We start from the raw sequence: 16179 nt of genomic DNA on the forward strand, positions 1-16179 counted from the left end.
CTAGGTTGGTGAGAAGTTCAACTAACTCCATCTTCTAGGTTGGTGAGAAGTTCAACTAACTCCATCTTCTAGGTTCTCCAGCAGTTCAACTAACTCCATCTTCTAGGTTCTCCAGCAGGTCAACTAACTCCATCTTCTAGATTCTCTAGCATTTCAGTTAGTTGAACTGCTGGACAACCTAGAAGATGAAGCTAACTCCATCTTCTAGGTTGTCCAGCATTTCATTTAGCTTCATCTTCCAAGTTCTCCAGAATTTCGGCTAGCTTCATCTTCTAGGTTGCCCAACAGTACAACCAGCTCCATCTTCTCGCAATAGTTCCTGTTGATTGACCTGGTAGAGTTTTGCTTTGCCAGCACCAAGGTGATTCCCTTGCCTCTTAAAATAAGGGCCGTGGTTTGCTCCTATTAGTCCGGCTGATGACCAGATTGGTAGGAATCCGCGGACCTTGGCTTTCTTTTCCCCCCACTGTGTCTGCCACAAGCGATTAGCGCAAGGGAGCTGCATAAAACCGTGGGCCTCGTTTGCCTGCGGGACGAGGGCGGAGGAAATGAAAGGATCAACAACTTACGAGGGGCACTGAGCAAGGATTGTTCCCACGCAGCGGCCACAGGCTTTCAGGAAATTGGCTTCATGAAAAGACGAGGACAAGGGAGGCAGGTGAGGATCCTAAATCACGAGGTGTGCGAGCATTCCTTTATGGACGTTGTTGTGGGCGCTGTAGGGTCACCCAAAAAACTCCCCACAACCTCACTATTTACCACTCGTAGTTCGATGAGAATGTGATCATTACAATTTCCCATCTCTTCTTACATCAAATGGGAGAAAACATAGACTTTCACGTGCCTTGGTTTGCCTTTTTCTAGGAAAGAATAGCCTAATTCAGCCTGAATTATTTAATATTACATTTATTGATTGATTTTTAATGTATTAATTGACTGGATTAGGTACCTGATGTTGCCCGAGTTATCTGAAAAAGTCATTTTTTTTTAATTGTACAAAATGCATAAGGTTGACTGACATCATGCCAAGTTCACCCCGAGAAACTCCTTAAAGTTTAAGCTGAGCAAGTTTGCTCTGGAAGCATCATGGGTGGGGTTGAGTGTGCACTCTGGCTGTAGGATAAACTACAACTCCCCCTCTGGTGAGTTAGCCATGCGAGTTTTGTATGCCAAGTTTCTCCATCGTGGTCAACTGTGAAATACGCACATATGGTATTTCTGCGTCTGCGCAGTCAGTTTTGGAATCTTCTTAGGTACAATTTTGGCATTAGCCCCGCCCACTCTCCCCATGGTCCAGGTCCATCATCGGTGGAGGTCACAGCTTCCCTGGTTGTGGGTGAACTACAACTCCCAGAAAGGAAGATTAGTTACCCCCAAACCCCTCCAGTGGCAGTGGGTGGGGTCATGCAAATTCCACACCAATGGAGAGAGAAAGGAACACTGGGATGTCTGTGGTGGAGGAAAGACATATAGGAAAGCCTTCACTTGGGTGGTGGGCAGACTGGTGTTTGCGGAGGATTTTGGCAGGACTCTGGGACATGTTTATGTCGCTCACTATAACCTACAATGCCATTGGTGTCTCCTGCATAGTGGGAGCTATAGCTATTTGTGTTATTGTCATGTTATACTTTTGATAGTTGTGGCATTGAATGTTTTCCATTTATATGTATGTCAACCACCCTGAGTCCCTCTGGGGAGAGACGGCGGTCTAGACTGCCAGCTTTTCCTTCAATTTTGTCAAGGAACTTTCCATGCAATGTTTTGTTGTGCCAGCTGTCAGCTCTAGTTTGTAGTGCGGTTTTCTTGTACTGATTTTTTGCTGTGCTTTGAGGAGTTTCTGATTTTTGACTTTAATCAAAGCAGTTTCTTCACTTTGTTTTACATATTCTTCCAGGGTTTCTTCTTCTTCTTCTTCTTCTTCTTCTTCTTATTATTATTATTATTATTGAAGTGGGAGCCTGTCAATGTAAGTGGACACCCCAGACACACACATCCATGCATATTTTGACGTTTATTATGTATATAGATTGATTAATAGCCCACCTTTCTTCAGTATGAGACCCAAAGTGCATAGCCACGAACTAAAACAAGGCAAAAGCAACCATCCCAATATCGAAAAAGCGAATGCACAAGTCAACAAGGTCAACCATATCTGTGTATCGACTCTTTCTCTCAACCATATCATATCTATGGCTGGATGATCATCTGTCGGGAGGGTTTGGATGGTGTCTTCCTGCCTGGCCAAAGGAGCCTGGACTAGATGGTCTTCGGGGTCTCTTCCAAGTTTAGGATTCTGTGTGGGGATGGCGTAGCCAGGAGAGAAATTTCACTGACGGTAGATGTTCTCTGAGGTCTAGATCAGGAGAACTCAGCACCCAACAAAATCTAGAGTAGACTGGAACTGGATTTTAAATGTTTGTGGTTGTGGAATGATGTTACTTTTGTTATATTGTTTCCTATCGGCAATTGAATGTTTTGCTTATGTTGTGATGTGTCAGCGCTAGTTTGTAGTGCGGTTTTCTTGTACTGGTTTTTTGTCTGCTGTGCTTGGATAATAATAATAATAATAATTATTATTATTATTACCCTACATTTTTTTAAAAAAAATAGTGAAATCATTTAGAACAGAACAATAAATATAAAAACACTAGACATACACCCCTTTGAAAGGATTCCTCAACATAGGATTATGGATTGACGCCTGAGTTAGAAGGTAAGATACCTCCTTGGCTCCATCTATGGAAGCCTGAAACCAAGAGCTCAAAAAGGTGCAAGAAGAGCTAGAAATCCCTGCTCTAAGAGTCACATGGTTTGGGTTGTCCTATGGGCATCATTCCCGACCAACACATAGGACTTCCTGTGTTGGAGGGCCCCATAAGGATCGACCCAAAGACGCCCCACTCTATAGACCTTTTGGGGCCATAGATACTTCTCTCATTTGCTGCCAAGAGAATAATGAAAGAGGATCCCTCCAATTCTAACTAAATGATCTCCCACTCCTTCCCACTCCAGTCGTAGAAGATTAACGGGAATGATACCTGGCCGATCCAACTGTTTATGGATTCCATTTTGTTCTGCTTACGGAGCTGATCCTTTAAGGAGCCTCCGATTACCTATAAGTAGGAAGACTTCTGGGGGCAAAAGGGAGTCTCGGAATAACAGAACCCTCTTTTACGATAATCCTCGGAGGGTAATTTATGGAGATCTGGTTGCCGGCATGGAATTCGGCTTGAGTTTCATGAGCAATAACCTCGAATAGGGTTTTTTGAGGTTTTCCCACAGAAGGGTCGTTGTGTGTTTCCCTCTTTATATGTAACCACCGACCATAATGAGTGAAAAAAAAGAAGTGGAGTGGGGGAAATGAAAGACATCTTACCATTTGTCATATGTTGTACTTTGCATCTGTACATAGTATATTATCTGTACTGGGATGGGCGGAGTTACGAGCACTGAGGCAGGGCTGAGCTTCTATCCCTGTCCTGCGGCGCCTGCCAGGACATAGGGGGCGGGGCTAGAGGAGGGGGCGGGGCCTCTATACCCCCCTGTGTTCTAACAAGCACCTAAGGGGAGGTATACAGAGGCTCAGCCCTGTCTCGCACCCTTGGGAAGAGGCCCCGCCCCACCCCTAGCCCCGCCCTTTAGTCCTAAAAGGCCTCTCAGGAGAGACATAAAGGCTCAGCCCTGTCTCAGGCTCTTGAAGGAGGCCCCGCCCCCAAATCCACCTGTGAACTTCACTTTGGGAATCACTGATGTAGATGTGAAAGAGCATGGGAGAAAAAATAGAACCTTGCGGGCCAGGTCAATGGCCAGGGGTCCGAGTAGGAATCTCCCAACTTCACCAACTGGGAATGAGCCCCCAGGAAAGAGTGGAGCCATTGCCCCCAATACCCATTCTGAAGGATACCACGGTTGATGGTATTGAAAGCCGCTGAGATGTCCAGGAGAACCAAAAGGGTCAAATTCTCTGCAGAGGTCATCCACCAAGGAGACCAAAGCCATCTCTGTACTGTGACCAGGCCTGAAGACAGACTGATACGGCTCGAGACAATCGGTCTCAATCAGGAATCCCTGGAGCTGTGAAGCGGCCACCCTCTCCAGAACCTTGCCCAAGAAGAGGAGGCTGGAAATTGGCCAGTAGTTAATACCGGAGGATCGGTTTCACCAATGCCTTGGGCTTTGTTTGTGAGGTGGGGCCAAAACTGGAGAAGCCATAAGGACATTCCTTGAGGAGCCCCTCCCTTGGCAAAGTGTGGAGGAGAAGTCCAACCACGTCTTTGATGAAGCCAAAGAGGCCTCCCCGTATCTCATTAGCTCCTTTTCATTGCATCCGACTTCTCGCTGAAGGGGATGGTGCACACGGCAGAAGTGTTTTACAACATCCCGAGTGTTTTTATAGAGGAATTAAAATGAGGAGATGCCCCGAGTAACACCGTAAAGGAGGAAGAAAGTGGAATATGGCTCTCAGATTTGTGTCAGAAATAGTTGCCGTGAGTGAACCCTTTGCCATTGCTTCAATAGAAACAGGGCTCTCTGGAAGGCATAAGGAATCAATCAGGCCGCATCCTGGGAAGGGGATGAACTTCACAATCTGCATCAGGAACTAATAGGAACCAGGATGGGGCGGATTCGTCCGCAAGAGGAAGCAAAGGTGAGAGTCGCCGAGAATCAGCACCCCAAACAACACGGACACCAGGACAGGTAATCGGTAGTCGTGTGCATTTGTACGGAATCGCTGTTTGTTTTGTTTAGTTTCATTCGTTTTGTATCAGTTTTGTATTTGTCCCCATTGGTACACATCAGATGTCACAGCGAGGCAGACCTCTCTCAGACTCAGCTCTGGGTCCCAGAATAACTATTGTTATTAATATTAATATTATTATCAACACCCATTGGTACACAACAGCTGTCATGGGGAAGCAGACCTCTCTCAGGCTTAGCTTAAGGTCCCAGAGTAACTATTGTTATTAATAATCATATTATTATTGAACACCCATTGGTACACATCAGATGTCATGGGGAAGCAGACCTCTCTCAGGCTCAGCTTAGCGTCCCAGAATAACTATTGTTATTAATATTAATATTATTATTAACACTCATTGGCACACATCAGCTGTCATGAGGAAGCAGACCTCTCCTAGACTCAGCTTAGGGTCCCAGAGTAACTATTGTCAATAATACTAATATTATTATTAACACCCATTGGTACACATCAGCCTCTCTCAGGCTCAGCTTAGGGTCCCAGAGTAACTATTGTTAATAATACTAATATTATTATTAACACCCATTGGTACACATCAGCCTCTCTCAGGCTCAGCTTAGGGTCCCAGAGTAACTATTGTTAATAATATTAATATTATTATTAACACCCATTGGTACACATCAGCCTCTCTCAGGCTCAGCTTAGGGTCCCAGAGTAACTATTGTTATTAATATTAATATTATTATTAACACCCATTGGTACACATCAGCCTCTCTCAGGCTCAGCTTAGGGTCCCAGAGTAACTATTGTTAATAATATTAATATTATTATTAACACCCATTGGTACACATCAGCCTCTCTCAGGCTCAGCTTAGGGTCCCAGAGTAACTATTGTTAATAATATTAATATTATTATTAACACCCATTGGTACACATCAGCCTCTCTCAGGCTCAGCTTAGGGTCCCAGAGTAACTATTGTTATTAATATTAATATTATTATTAACACCCATTGGTACACATCAGCCTCTCTCAGGCTCAGCTTAGGGTCCCAGAGTAACTATTGTTATTAATATTATTATTAACACCCATTGGTACACATCAGCCTCTCTCAGGCTCAGCTTAGGGTCCCAGAGTAACTATTGTTAATAATAATAATATTATTATTGACACCCATTGGTACACATCAGCCTCTCTCAGGCTCAGCTTAGGGTCCCAGAGTAACTATTGTTATTAATATTAATATTATTATTAACACCCATTGGTACACATCAGCCTCTCTCAGGCTCAGCTTAGGGTCCCAGAGTAACTATTGTTATTAATATTAATATTATTATTAACACCCATTGGTACACATCAGCCTCTCTCAGGCTCAGCTTAGGGTCCCAGAGTAACTATTGTTATTAATATTAATATTATTATTAACACCCATTGGTACACATCAGCCTCTCTCAGGCTCAGCTTAGGGTCCCAGAGTAACTATTGTTAATAATATTAATATTATTATTAACACCCATTGGTACACATCAGCCTCTCTCAGGCTCAGCTTAGGGTCCCAGAGTAACTATTGTTATTAATATTAATATTATTATTAACACCCATTGGTACACATCAGCCTCTCTCAGGCTCAGCTTAGGGTCCCAGAGTAACTATTGTTATTAATATTAATATTATTATTAACACCCATTGGTACACATCAGCCTCTCTCAGGCTCAGCTTAGGGTCCCAGAGTAACTATTGTTAATAATAATAATAATATTATTATTGACACCCATTGGCACACATCACCTGTCAGTACCTGCTTATTGTTACGCAGCCTGAAACGAAAGGAAAACGAAAGCAAGCGTGGTGACTGTGCACCTTTCTCTTTCGTGTCGCCTTTTGTTTTGTCCGAAAATGGTGTATTTCGTAATGATACTAAACGAATAGACGAATGAAACAGATGAAACAAATGCCGCGCGTATCACAAGTAATCGATTCAATGTGGACAGGTGACTTGGTGTGACAGGCACTGTCTGGAAGGAATCAAACGTCTTCACCAAATAGTCTGCATTTACGATGTCTCGGAGAGAGAGACAAGACGGGGAGGCAACAAAACAGACCCGAATATTCCCGCTCTCCTTCCCGGCCCTTTTAAGAAGCCCATCTGAAGATTAGATAGCTTCCTCTCTGAGCCATTCATCAATATGAAGGAGGAAAGACAGCTTGGAAGCTGGAAAAAAGCCCTTCCACTGGGATTTCTGTATAGTATCATTCAGGCAAGATTTTACAACAGAGCCTCTCTCCCTCCCAAGTCCAAGAAACATGGGGAGATGATCGTGGTCAGGAATGTCTAGGTCTTCCAAGTCTTTCTAGGTCAGGACACTGACCACCAAGTTGCATTGAAGGACCTAGAGATTCCTAGCAAGATGCTTTCTCTTACGTACTTAGGCGATTCCTCGTGGTCAGGAATGTCTAGGTCTGCCAAGTCTTCCAAGGTTGTCTTCTATAGTCAACTTCTGCAGGACACTGACCACCAAGTTGCATTGGAGGACCTAGAGATTCCTAGCACGATGCTCTCTGTTACGTACTTAGGCGATTCCTCGTGGTCAGGAATGTCTAGGTCTTCCAAGTCTTTCTAGGTTGTCTTCTATAGTCAACTTCTGCAGGACACTGACCACCAAGTTGCATTGGAGGACCTAGAGATTCCTAGCAAGACGCTCTCTGTTACGTACTTAGGCGATTCCTCGTGGTCAGGAATGTCTAGGTCTTCCAAGTCTTCTTCTATAGTCAACTTCTGCAGGACACTGACCACCAAGTTGCATTGGAGGACCTAGAGATTCCTAGCAAGACGCTCTCTGTTACGTACTTAGGCGATTCCTCGTGGTCAGGAATGTCTAGGTCTTCCAAGTCTTCTTCTATAGTCAACTTCTGCAGGACACTGACCACCAAGATGCATTGGAGGACCTAGAGATTCCTAGCAAGATGCTCTCTGTTACGTACTTAGGTGATACCTCGTGGTCAGGAATGTCTAGGTCTTCCAAGATTAGGGGCGGAGGTGAGGCCTCTTCCCAAGAGCGTGAGACAGGGCTGAGCCTCTATATTTCTCCTGAGGCGCTTGTTAGAACACGGGGTCGGGGTATAGAGGCTCAGCCCTGTCAGGCACTTGGGAAGAGGCCCCGCCCCCTCCTCTAGCCCCGCCCCCTGTGTCCTGGCAGGCGCCGCAGGACAGGGATAGATGCTCAGCCCTGACTCAGAGCTCGTAACTCCGCCCATCCCAGTCCTGGCCCCGCCCACCTCCCAGCCCTTCATCTTTAGATGCAGAACATCCAAACTGATCCCAGAGTTTGCTTTCTGATTTTATACCACGTTTATATATCAAAAGTTTCGGATCATGTTGGAAACCAAATGTGTCCGGACTCTCCGAAACAGAACGAGCCAAAGGAACAAAACCCGGGACCTTGTGGCCTTTTTAATTGGGGAGAAATTTGGGGGGGATCCTGATTGGCTGGAGGGGAAATCACATTTTCTTCTGCCCTTGGGGAGCTTTTCCCCTTCTTTTTGTCCAGCTACAATAAGAATTATTTAATGACATAATAAAAGTCATGTGGAGCGGCCCATATTTTCCAGAATGTAGACAGAGACCCTTTCCTAAATATTCTTGCCAAATATCTTTCTTTCTTTTTTTTTGGCGATCCAGATGTTGGCTTTTTCCAACGCAGAGATTGCCAATGCTAGCAGATCCGTCTCCTTTTCCCCCGTCCTTTTTTTCACTCGTGGATTAAGTTGAGCTCCTTTAATTTCTGGCACATTTTAGCATGACGTCCAGATCCCGCTCAATCTGCTATAATATTTGTTCTGCGTCGAGCAAAGGCCAAATCCAATATGGGTAGAAATGCGAAAGGAAATGAGGAGGAAAGCAAGGAGCAGGCGACCCCTCGTAGGCCGAGGATGATGGAAGACCTAGAAAGACTTGGAAGACCTAGACATCCCTAGAGAGTTTGTTCTCCAGATATCTTTGGTGTTGAATTCCCATGAGCCCTAGATTCTGGTTGATTTGCAGCATACCACCACATACATCTATACACCAGACAGCCATGCGATGAATGGGTTTAGTATGAATGGACCTGGAAGGATTGAAGAAACCCATAGCTGCCGAATTGGGATCTTTCAGCACAAACACTATTTCCTGGGCAAAGATATGCCCTTGGCACACTGGTAAGGACTTTGACTATAGAGCAGTGGTTCCCAACCTGTGGTCCATGGACCACCAGTGGTCCCCAAGAACGAAAATATGGTCTTCAGCCTCACCCTGACGGCAACGAGAGCGACTGGTCTCAAGAAACCCTCTTATAGGGCCGAGGCAACGGAGATATCAGGAGGGGAGAGGCTGACTACGCACAAAAGACGGAACAACAAGCCTCCTGAGTGCTGCTTCTCCTCCTCCCAACAAGCCTCCTGACTGCTGCTTTTCCTCCTCCTCCTCCCAACAAGCCTCCTGACTGCTGCTTATCCTCCTCCTCCTCCCAACAAGCCTCCTGACTGCTGCTTTTCCTCCTCCTCCTCCCAACAAGCCTCCTGACTGCTGCTTATCCTCCTCCTCCTCCCAACAAGCCTCCTGACTGCTGCTTCTCCTCCTCCTCCCAACAAGCCTCCTGACTGCTGCTTATCCTCCTCCTCCTCCCAACAAGCCTCCTGACTGCTGCTTTTCCTCCTCCTCCTCCCAACAAGCCTCCTGACTGCTGCTTATCCTCCTCCTCCCGCCTCCTGAGCGGAGCTGTTCCATGTGGCGCCTGGAAGTCTTGGCGTCTTCATTTTTAGTCCTGTCTCTGGGGTTATTTGGGGTCTTGATTCAAATTGCATCATCTCTAGATGATCAAATATGGTTTTCTGTGGGCGAGCAGATGGCGACTACTGGGTGGTGAGAGCCGGCCTTAGGTAATTTTCAAGTGTAAGCAGACAGTATTTTGGCACTCTCCCCCCAAAGTCCGGGCCTTTACCAGAGGGAGGAAACTCTTAGCAATGCACCGTGCGTTTCCCTAAAGGCCCGGGCCTTTACCTTAGGAAACCCGGGGCATGTTGCTGTTTCCTAGAACTTTTGCACTGAACCGGGGGCCTCAATAGCGCCCCCAGGGGATTTGCCCCCTTCCGCAAATGCGTACTTTGCTTACCAGTTGAGCCGTCCCTGTGGGTGGCATATGTTCTGTATCAGAAAGTAGAGCTGATTGGTGTATCCAATGCAACTTTCTGAATCGGCACCCCAAATAACCAAACGAAATCTAAGGTTGACCAAAAACTCATTGGTACTCATGTTGGAGAGTGGTCCCTGGTCAAAAAAAGGTTGGGAACCACTGCTGTCGAGACACATTGGCATAGGGACATGAACCATAGAGCAGTGGGTCTCAACCTGGGCTCCCCAGATGTTTTTGGCCTTCAACTCCGAGGAATCCTAACAGCCGGTAATCTGGCTGGGATTTCTGGGACTTGTAGTCCAAAAACATCTGGGGACCCCAGGTTGAGAACCACTGTCATAAAGGCAAGGAGATTATTTTCGTCAAAGCCATACCCCAATATACTTATACCTCCATACACAACTCTCCGCATGTGAATAAACTACAATTCCCACCATCCTTTGTCAATCTGCCCCAAACTCCACCAGTATTTTAAGTTGAATTGTAATGGGTCTGTTTACCACGTTTGGTCCATCTCCATGGAGCCACGTAGGAGTCATCCCGGATCATACATGCATACATACAAACATGTTTTCACTTTTATAATATTGATAGACAGATATGTAAAACGAAATGTCCATAGTATTGTTAACAAAGCTTTAAACAAACAAACAAAGGCCAGACTGGCTTTAACCTAACGTGGATTCTAATAGAGATTTATCTGTAACATATATGACTCGTCTAACCAAATCTTTACGTTTTTTACATCACGACGGGGTGTCATTTTATAAACAAAATCTTAAATAGTTGTCTTCTTTTTATATAAAAGTCCCTTGCAACATTCATATTTCATTTTTTTAAAAAGCAAAGCAGAATGGAAACGTGTGGGCCTGCGTTTTGTGAGAGACAGAGAGATAATTTTATATATAGATATAAAGATATATAAATAATGATTCAGCATGCAAACACTGGTGGTTTCCCAATTCTGGTTATAAAAACCCACACACAGGCCAGCTTGAACAAAGGTAGGTCAAAAATAGCTTTCTTTTCGTGGCCTGGATAGTTGCATTACTCCCCGCCCAAATTTTTATTCTTTGCGTAGGGAATCCGACCTCTTTGGCACCTTGGCTTGGACCCATCAGTCAATAGAAATTTATCACAGAAATTTGGAAATGTGTGCGAACGAGACTGAGAAATAACTGTTTAGAGCAGGCATGGGCAAACTAAGGCCATCCTAATTTTCCCTGACTTCTTGACATAAGGCTGCAGAAAAGATGGGGAGGAAGGCACGGAGCAGCCGAGAGCCCTCCGGAGTGCTCTCAGCAACCACGTGTCTCTCCTCCTGACTTAAGGACGGTGAGCAGCCCTGTCCTTATGCCGGGAGGACGGCTTGAAGGCATGGAACGGTTGAGAGCCAACCGGAGTGCTCTCAGCCACCACGAGTCTCACTCTTCTCTCAGCATAAGGACGGCGAGCAGCCCTGTCCTTATGCCGGGAGGATGGCATGGAGGAGTTGAGAGCCAACCGGAGTGCTCTCAGCCACCGCAAGTCCCACTCTCTTCTCAGCAAAAGGATGGTGAGCAGCCCTGTCCTTACGCCAGGAGGACGGCTTGAAGGCATGGAACGGTTGAGAGCCAACCGGAGTGCTCTCAGCCACCGCAAGTCTCACTCTCCTCTCAGCAAAAGGATGGTGAGCAGCCCTGTCCTTACGCCAGGAGGACGGCTTGAAGGCATGGAATGGTTGAGAGCCAACCGGAGTGCTCTCAGCCACTGCATGTCTCGCTCTCCTCCTGACTTAAGGATGGTGAGCAGCCCTGTCCTTACGCCGGGAGGATGGCATGGAGGAGTTGAGAGCCAACCGGAGTGCTCTCCGCCACCACAAGTCTCGCTCTCCTCTTGGTATAAAGGTATAAAGATGGTGAGCAGCCCTGTCCTTACGCCGGAAGGATGGCTTGAGGAGGCATGGAGGGGTTGAGAGCCAACCGGAGTGCTCTCCGCCACCACAAGTCTCACTCTCCTCTCGGCAAAAGGACAGTGAGCAGCCCTGTCCTTATGCCAGGAGGATAGCATGGAGGAGTTGAGAGCCAACCGGAGTGCTCTCAGCCACCGCAAGTCTCGCTCTCCTCTTGGTATAAAGGTATAAAGATGGTGAGCAGCCCTGTCCTTACGCCGGAAGGATGGCTTGAGGAGGCATGGAGGGGTTGAGAGCCAACCGGAGTGCTCTCAGCCACTGCATGTCTCGTTGTCCTCCCGGCTTAAGGACAGTGTGAGCAGCATCTCCTATGCCAGGAGGACGGCTTGAGGAAGGCACGCAGAGGTTGAGAGCCCTCCAGAGAGCTCTCGGACGTCACTAGTCTCACCCTCCTCCCGGCATAGTGCTGAGAGGACAGCCCAAAGATCGCGGGGAAGATTGGGGCAATCATCACATCTCATTTTCCTCCCAGCATAAGGATGGGGTGAACCCAGGCCCCGCCCCACCTCCTGTCCTCTCCCAGGTCCTCTCCCTCCCGGCCCGCCTTCCTGGCTGGGCCCACAATGCGGCCCCAAGGCGAAAATGTTTGCCCGTGTCTGCTCTATAAGATAGTTGGCATTGCCCCTCCTGATGTGGGACTGGAACTTGCTGCTAACAGTGAGAGAAATAGAATCATAGAATCGTAGAGTTGGAAGAGACCTCATGGGCCATCCAGTCCAACCCTAAGGTTGAACACTGTGAAAGCCACCCACTGCATGGCTATCAGCCTCTTCCCAGTAGACGCAAATCAAGGAAAAGCTTCACGAGAACCACCACACCTCTCAATGTTCCTCCAGCAACAGCAAGAGTGTCCCTCTGGAAATAAATCTTCCTCTCTTGTTTCACAAATGGCAGAAAATGGAGTAGGATTTTGTGAACCATCTATGTGGGTATTTTTTGTTGGTTTGGCTGTTAGGTTTCTGAGTATTTCTGAGTAATCTTTCCTTCGGAGGCAAAGACTGGCTGGTGGATCCAGGCCATGGAGTCAAGAGTTGTGTTGCACCCCACTTCCCTCCCCGACTGAGACGGGCGTTGAGGTCTAAGGACAATCTAGCTCTTTGGTGTCACGGAAGTGTAAGTCACCCACAGGTATTAACACCGAGTAATCACTGTCCTGGTGCAGAGAGTTCCGGCGCATGGGCTCGCTTGACGGAGTCATCCATCGGTCCAGTTGTCCACCGTCCCCATCCCCGAATGGTACTGCAAGGAGGACTCCCTGGAGAGCGAGAAGGTCTGCGAGTACAGAAACTCGTTGGCCGTGCTGAGGTGGGGCGAGGGGGGCTTCCTCTCGCAAACCGAGGGGTGCACCCGTTCCCTCGGGAAGGACGTCGGCGGGACCCGCTCCCGGACCTGGTTGTAGACGGAGAAGGGGCTGTTGCCCGGAGGCTGGGAGCTCTGGTTGGCGATGGTGGGGAGGCGCGGCATCATGGTGGTGGCGGTGAAGTGGGCCGGGAAGGGCTGGTAGGGCACTGTCTCCATTGTCTGAACGCTGTAGCTGGTGTAAGGGGCCACCGAGGTCCACATATTGCAACTCAGGGGAGGAGGGGGGGGAGGAGGCAGGTCCTCCACCGAGGAGACGCCGGCGATTTCGGCCCCAGAGCCAGAGTACATGCACGCTTCCCGGGGTGTCATGTCGCCGCAGTAGGGAGGGCTCAGCATTTGCTGGTCGTAGGGGGGCGGAGACCGGAAATAGTGCTCCTCTCCGACCGAGGACGAGGCGTCTAGGTAAGAGCGCTTGCAAGGAAGGTCCAAGTGGCGGGAACCCTCTGCAGAAAAGCAAAGCAAGGAGAGGTCAGGATAAAGCACAGGCGAAGTAGGGAACCCTGCGCAGACAGGGAAGCCTTAGCATTGGACGGTTGTGTTGTTAAAGGGCGAAGTATGGAACCCTGCGCAGACTGGGAAGCCTTAGCATTGGACGGTTGTGTTGTTAAAGGGCGAAGTATGGAACCCTGCACAGACGGGGAAGCCTTAGCATTGGACGGTTGTGTTGTTAAAGGGTGAAGTATGGAACCCTGCGCAGACGGGGAAGCCTTAGCATTGGACGGTTGTGTTGTTAAAGGGCGAAGTATGGAACCCTGTGCAGACGGGAAGCCTTAGCATTGGACGGTTGTGTTGTTAAAGAGCGAAGTATGGAACCCTGTGCAGACGGGAAGCCTTAGCATTGAACGGTTGTGTTGTTAAAGGGCGAAGTATGGAACCCTGTGCAGACGGGAAGCCTTAGCATTGAACGGTTGTGTTGTTAAAGGGCGAAGTATGGAACCCTGTGCAGACGGGAAGCCTTAGCATTGGACGGTTGTGTTGTTAAAGTGCAAAGTATGGAACCCTGCGCAGACGGAGAAGCCTTAGCATTGGACGGTTGTGTTGTTAAAGTGCAAAGTATGGAACCCTACGCAGACAGGGAAGCCTTAGCATTGTATGGTTGTGTTGTTAAAGTGAGAAGTATGTGTTGGGAATCACCCTGGACGACTCAAGTCTAAATGTAGTCAGATAGATGATAGAGTTAGATTGAGGGAATCCTTTCCCCGTTTCCAAAGCATGCCTAGATAGGCTTCACCATTGTTTCCTTTTTCCCGTCCTATTTAGGTCAGCCCACCCTTTAATGTTTCTAGAAATGTGATCTCTCCTAGGGCTTTCATGTAACTTCACCAATTTGGCCTTTGGAATGTTTATGGCCCTAGAGAAGAAGCGACCTGTGAGGCTTGGTCGCCATTCCTGCTTTGATCCAGAGAAGACGCACCTCTGTCCTCTATTAGTCAATATGTAGCTATCTATACCTTTGTTATTTTAATCCGTCTATGTGTATTAGAACAGGATAGATTAGATAGCTCCAAACCTTTTCTATCCATCAATGGATTTCTTTTTACCTCCACAAATGCTTTTAAACTTTAAAGCTAACTTTGCATCCCTTTGCCTTCCTGATGACAAAGAGACCTTCCAAAACTCACACCACGTAAGTCTCACAGCTGCAATTTTTACTCTGCTATTTTAATGGGAATTTACCTCATAAAGAGGGTGATTAGAGCTTAACGGCTCGTTCATTCCCAACGGTATGGAACCCTGCGCAGACGGGGAAGCCTTAGCATTGGACGGTTGTGTTGTTAAAGGGCGAAGTATGGAACCCTGCGCAGACGGGGAAGCCTTAGCATTGGACGGTTGAAAAAGCCTTGGCATTGCCCGTCCCTACTATGCTAATCCATCTTAATTTGAGGAGCTTTTTTATCAGTTGAAGCCTTCCTTACATCTCGCCAGGGCTTTTCATTCATCTCAGTAACAGGGCTTTTGTGCTGTTGCTTCTGACAAGTTCAAGAAGCTTCAAAATGCCTTATCGTGACCACCACCCTTTCCTAGCCCCCTCCCCAAAATAAAAATTTCCCAGGACTTTGCGTCGAAAAAGAACTCCCGCCGTCTTACAAGATGAAGAGACAAGCTTGCTCTGGTAACTGGACAAAAATGTTTGCTCCAGGATAAGGAAGAAATTGCCTTTCCCATTCGGGAATTACTATCACTATTATGCAATGCAATGGAGTCCTTCTGGGAGTTAGAGTTTCCCAAGGTCCATGCTCTTCTCTAGATGCATCTGCACTGGAGAATAAATGCAGTTGGGATCCACTTAAAATGGCACCATTATTATTATTATTATTATTATTATTATTATTATTATTATTATTATTATTATTACTATGCCATGTCTCCATACTGTTCAGTCCTGGGAGTTACAGTTTCCCAAAGCCCGCACTCTTCTCTGGATGCATCTGCACTGGAGAATAAATGCAGTCAGGATCCATTGTAAATGCCACTACTACTACTACTACTATTACTATTATGCCATGTCTCCATACTGTTCAGTCCTGGGAGTTATAGTTTCCCAAGGCCCATACCCTTCTCTTGGTGCATTTAGACTATGGAATGAATGCTCTTGGACCACACATTAAATACTATCGCTCCATACTATATGTGGTCCTGGGAGTTACAGTTTCCCCCTTACCTCTCCGCTTGAGGCAGTGGTAGAAGAGCCCCGACTCCCTTTGCGCCGCGAAGGTGTTGAGTGGCAGGTCCTGCCCGTCGGCGGAGGCAAACTGCATGTGAGCGCCGTTCTCATACTGGTAGTGCTGGAGGCCCTGGTGGCTGCCGTGGAGGGAGCCCACGTCGGACTTCCCAGAGAGCTGCCCGTGGGTGGACACCAGCCGCTGGCGCATGATGCTCTTGGAGATCACAGGGTACTCCTTGCTACAAGTGACAGGAGACAGGCACCTGTCAGAATGCACCATCGGAAAAGTCTACGAGTTCTACCAGACTAGGCCAAGCTGGGTGTTGGACCTAA

At 47.4% G+C, this 16179-nt stretch overlaps 2 protein-coding genes across 3 annotated transcripts in view; one reads left to right on the forward strand and one right to left on the reverse strand.

Annotated features, from left to right (window-relative positions):
• The window catches only part of brip1 (BRCA1 interacting helicase 1), a 192726-nt gene that overhangs the window by 159924 nt on the left and 16623 nt on the right, over positions 1–16179 (forward strand). The window lies entirely within an intron of this gene.
• The window catches only part of tbx4 (T-box transcription factor 4), a 103079-nt gene continuing 98330 nt past the window's right edge, over positions 11431–16179 (reverse strand). Inside the window, exons 8-9 of the mRNA XM_062959252.1 lie at positions 15844–16085; positions 11431–13624 (exon numbers count right to left, since the gene is read on the reverse strand). Coding sequence (XP_062815322.1) covers positions 13014–13624; positions 15844–16085 — 853 coding nt within the window. The 3' untranslated portion in view covers positions 11431–13013. The remainder of the gene's footprint in view (positions 13625–15843; positions 16086–16179) is intronic.

Source organism: Anolis carolinensis, unplaced genomic scaffold, assembly GCF_035594765.1.
Source record: "Anolis carolinensis isolate JA03-04 unplaced genomic scaffold, rAnoCar3.1.pri scaffold_7, whole genome shotgun sequence".
NCBI classification, from domain to species: Eukaryota; Metazoa; Chordata; class Lepidosauria; order Squamata; family Dactyloidae; genus Anolis; species Anolis carolinensis.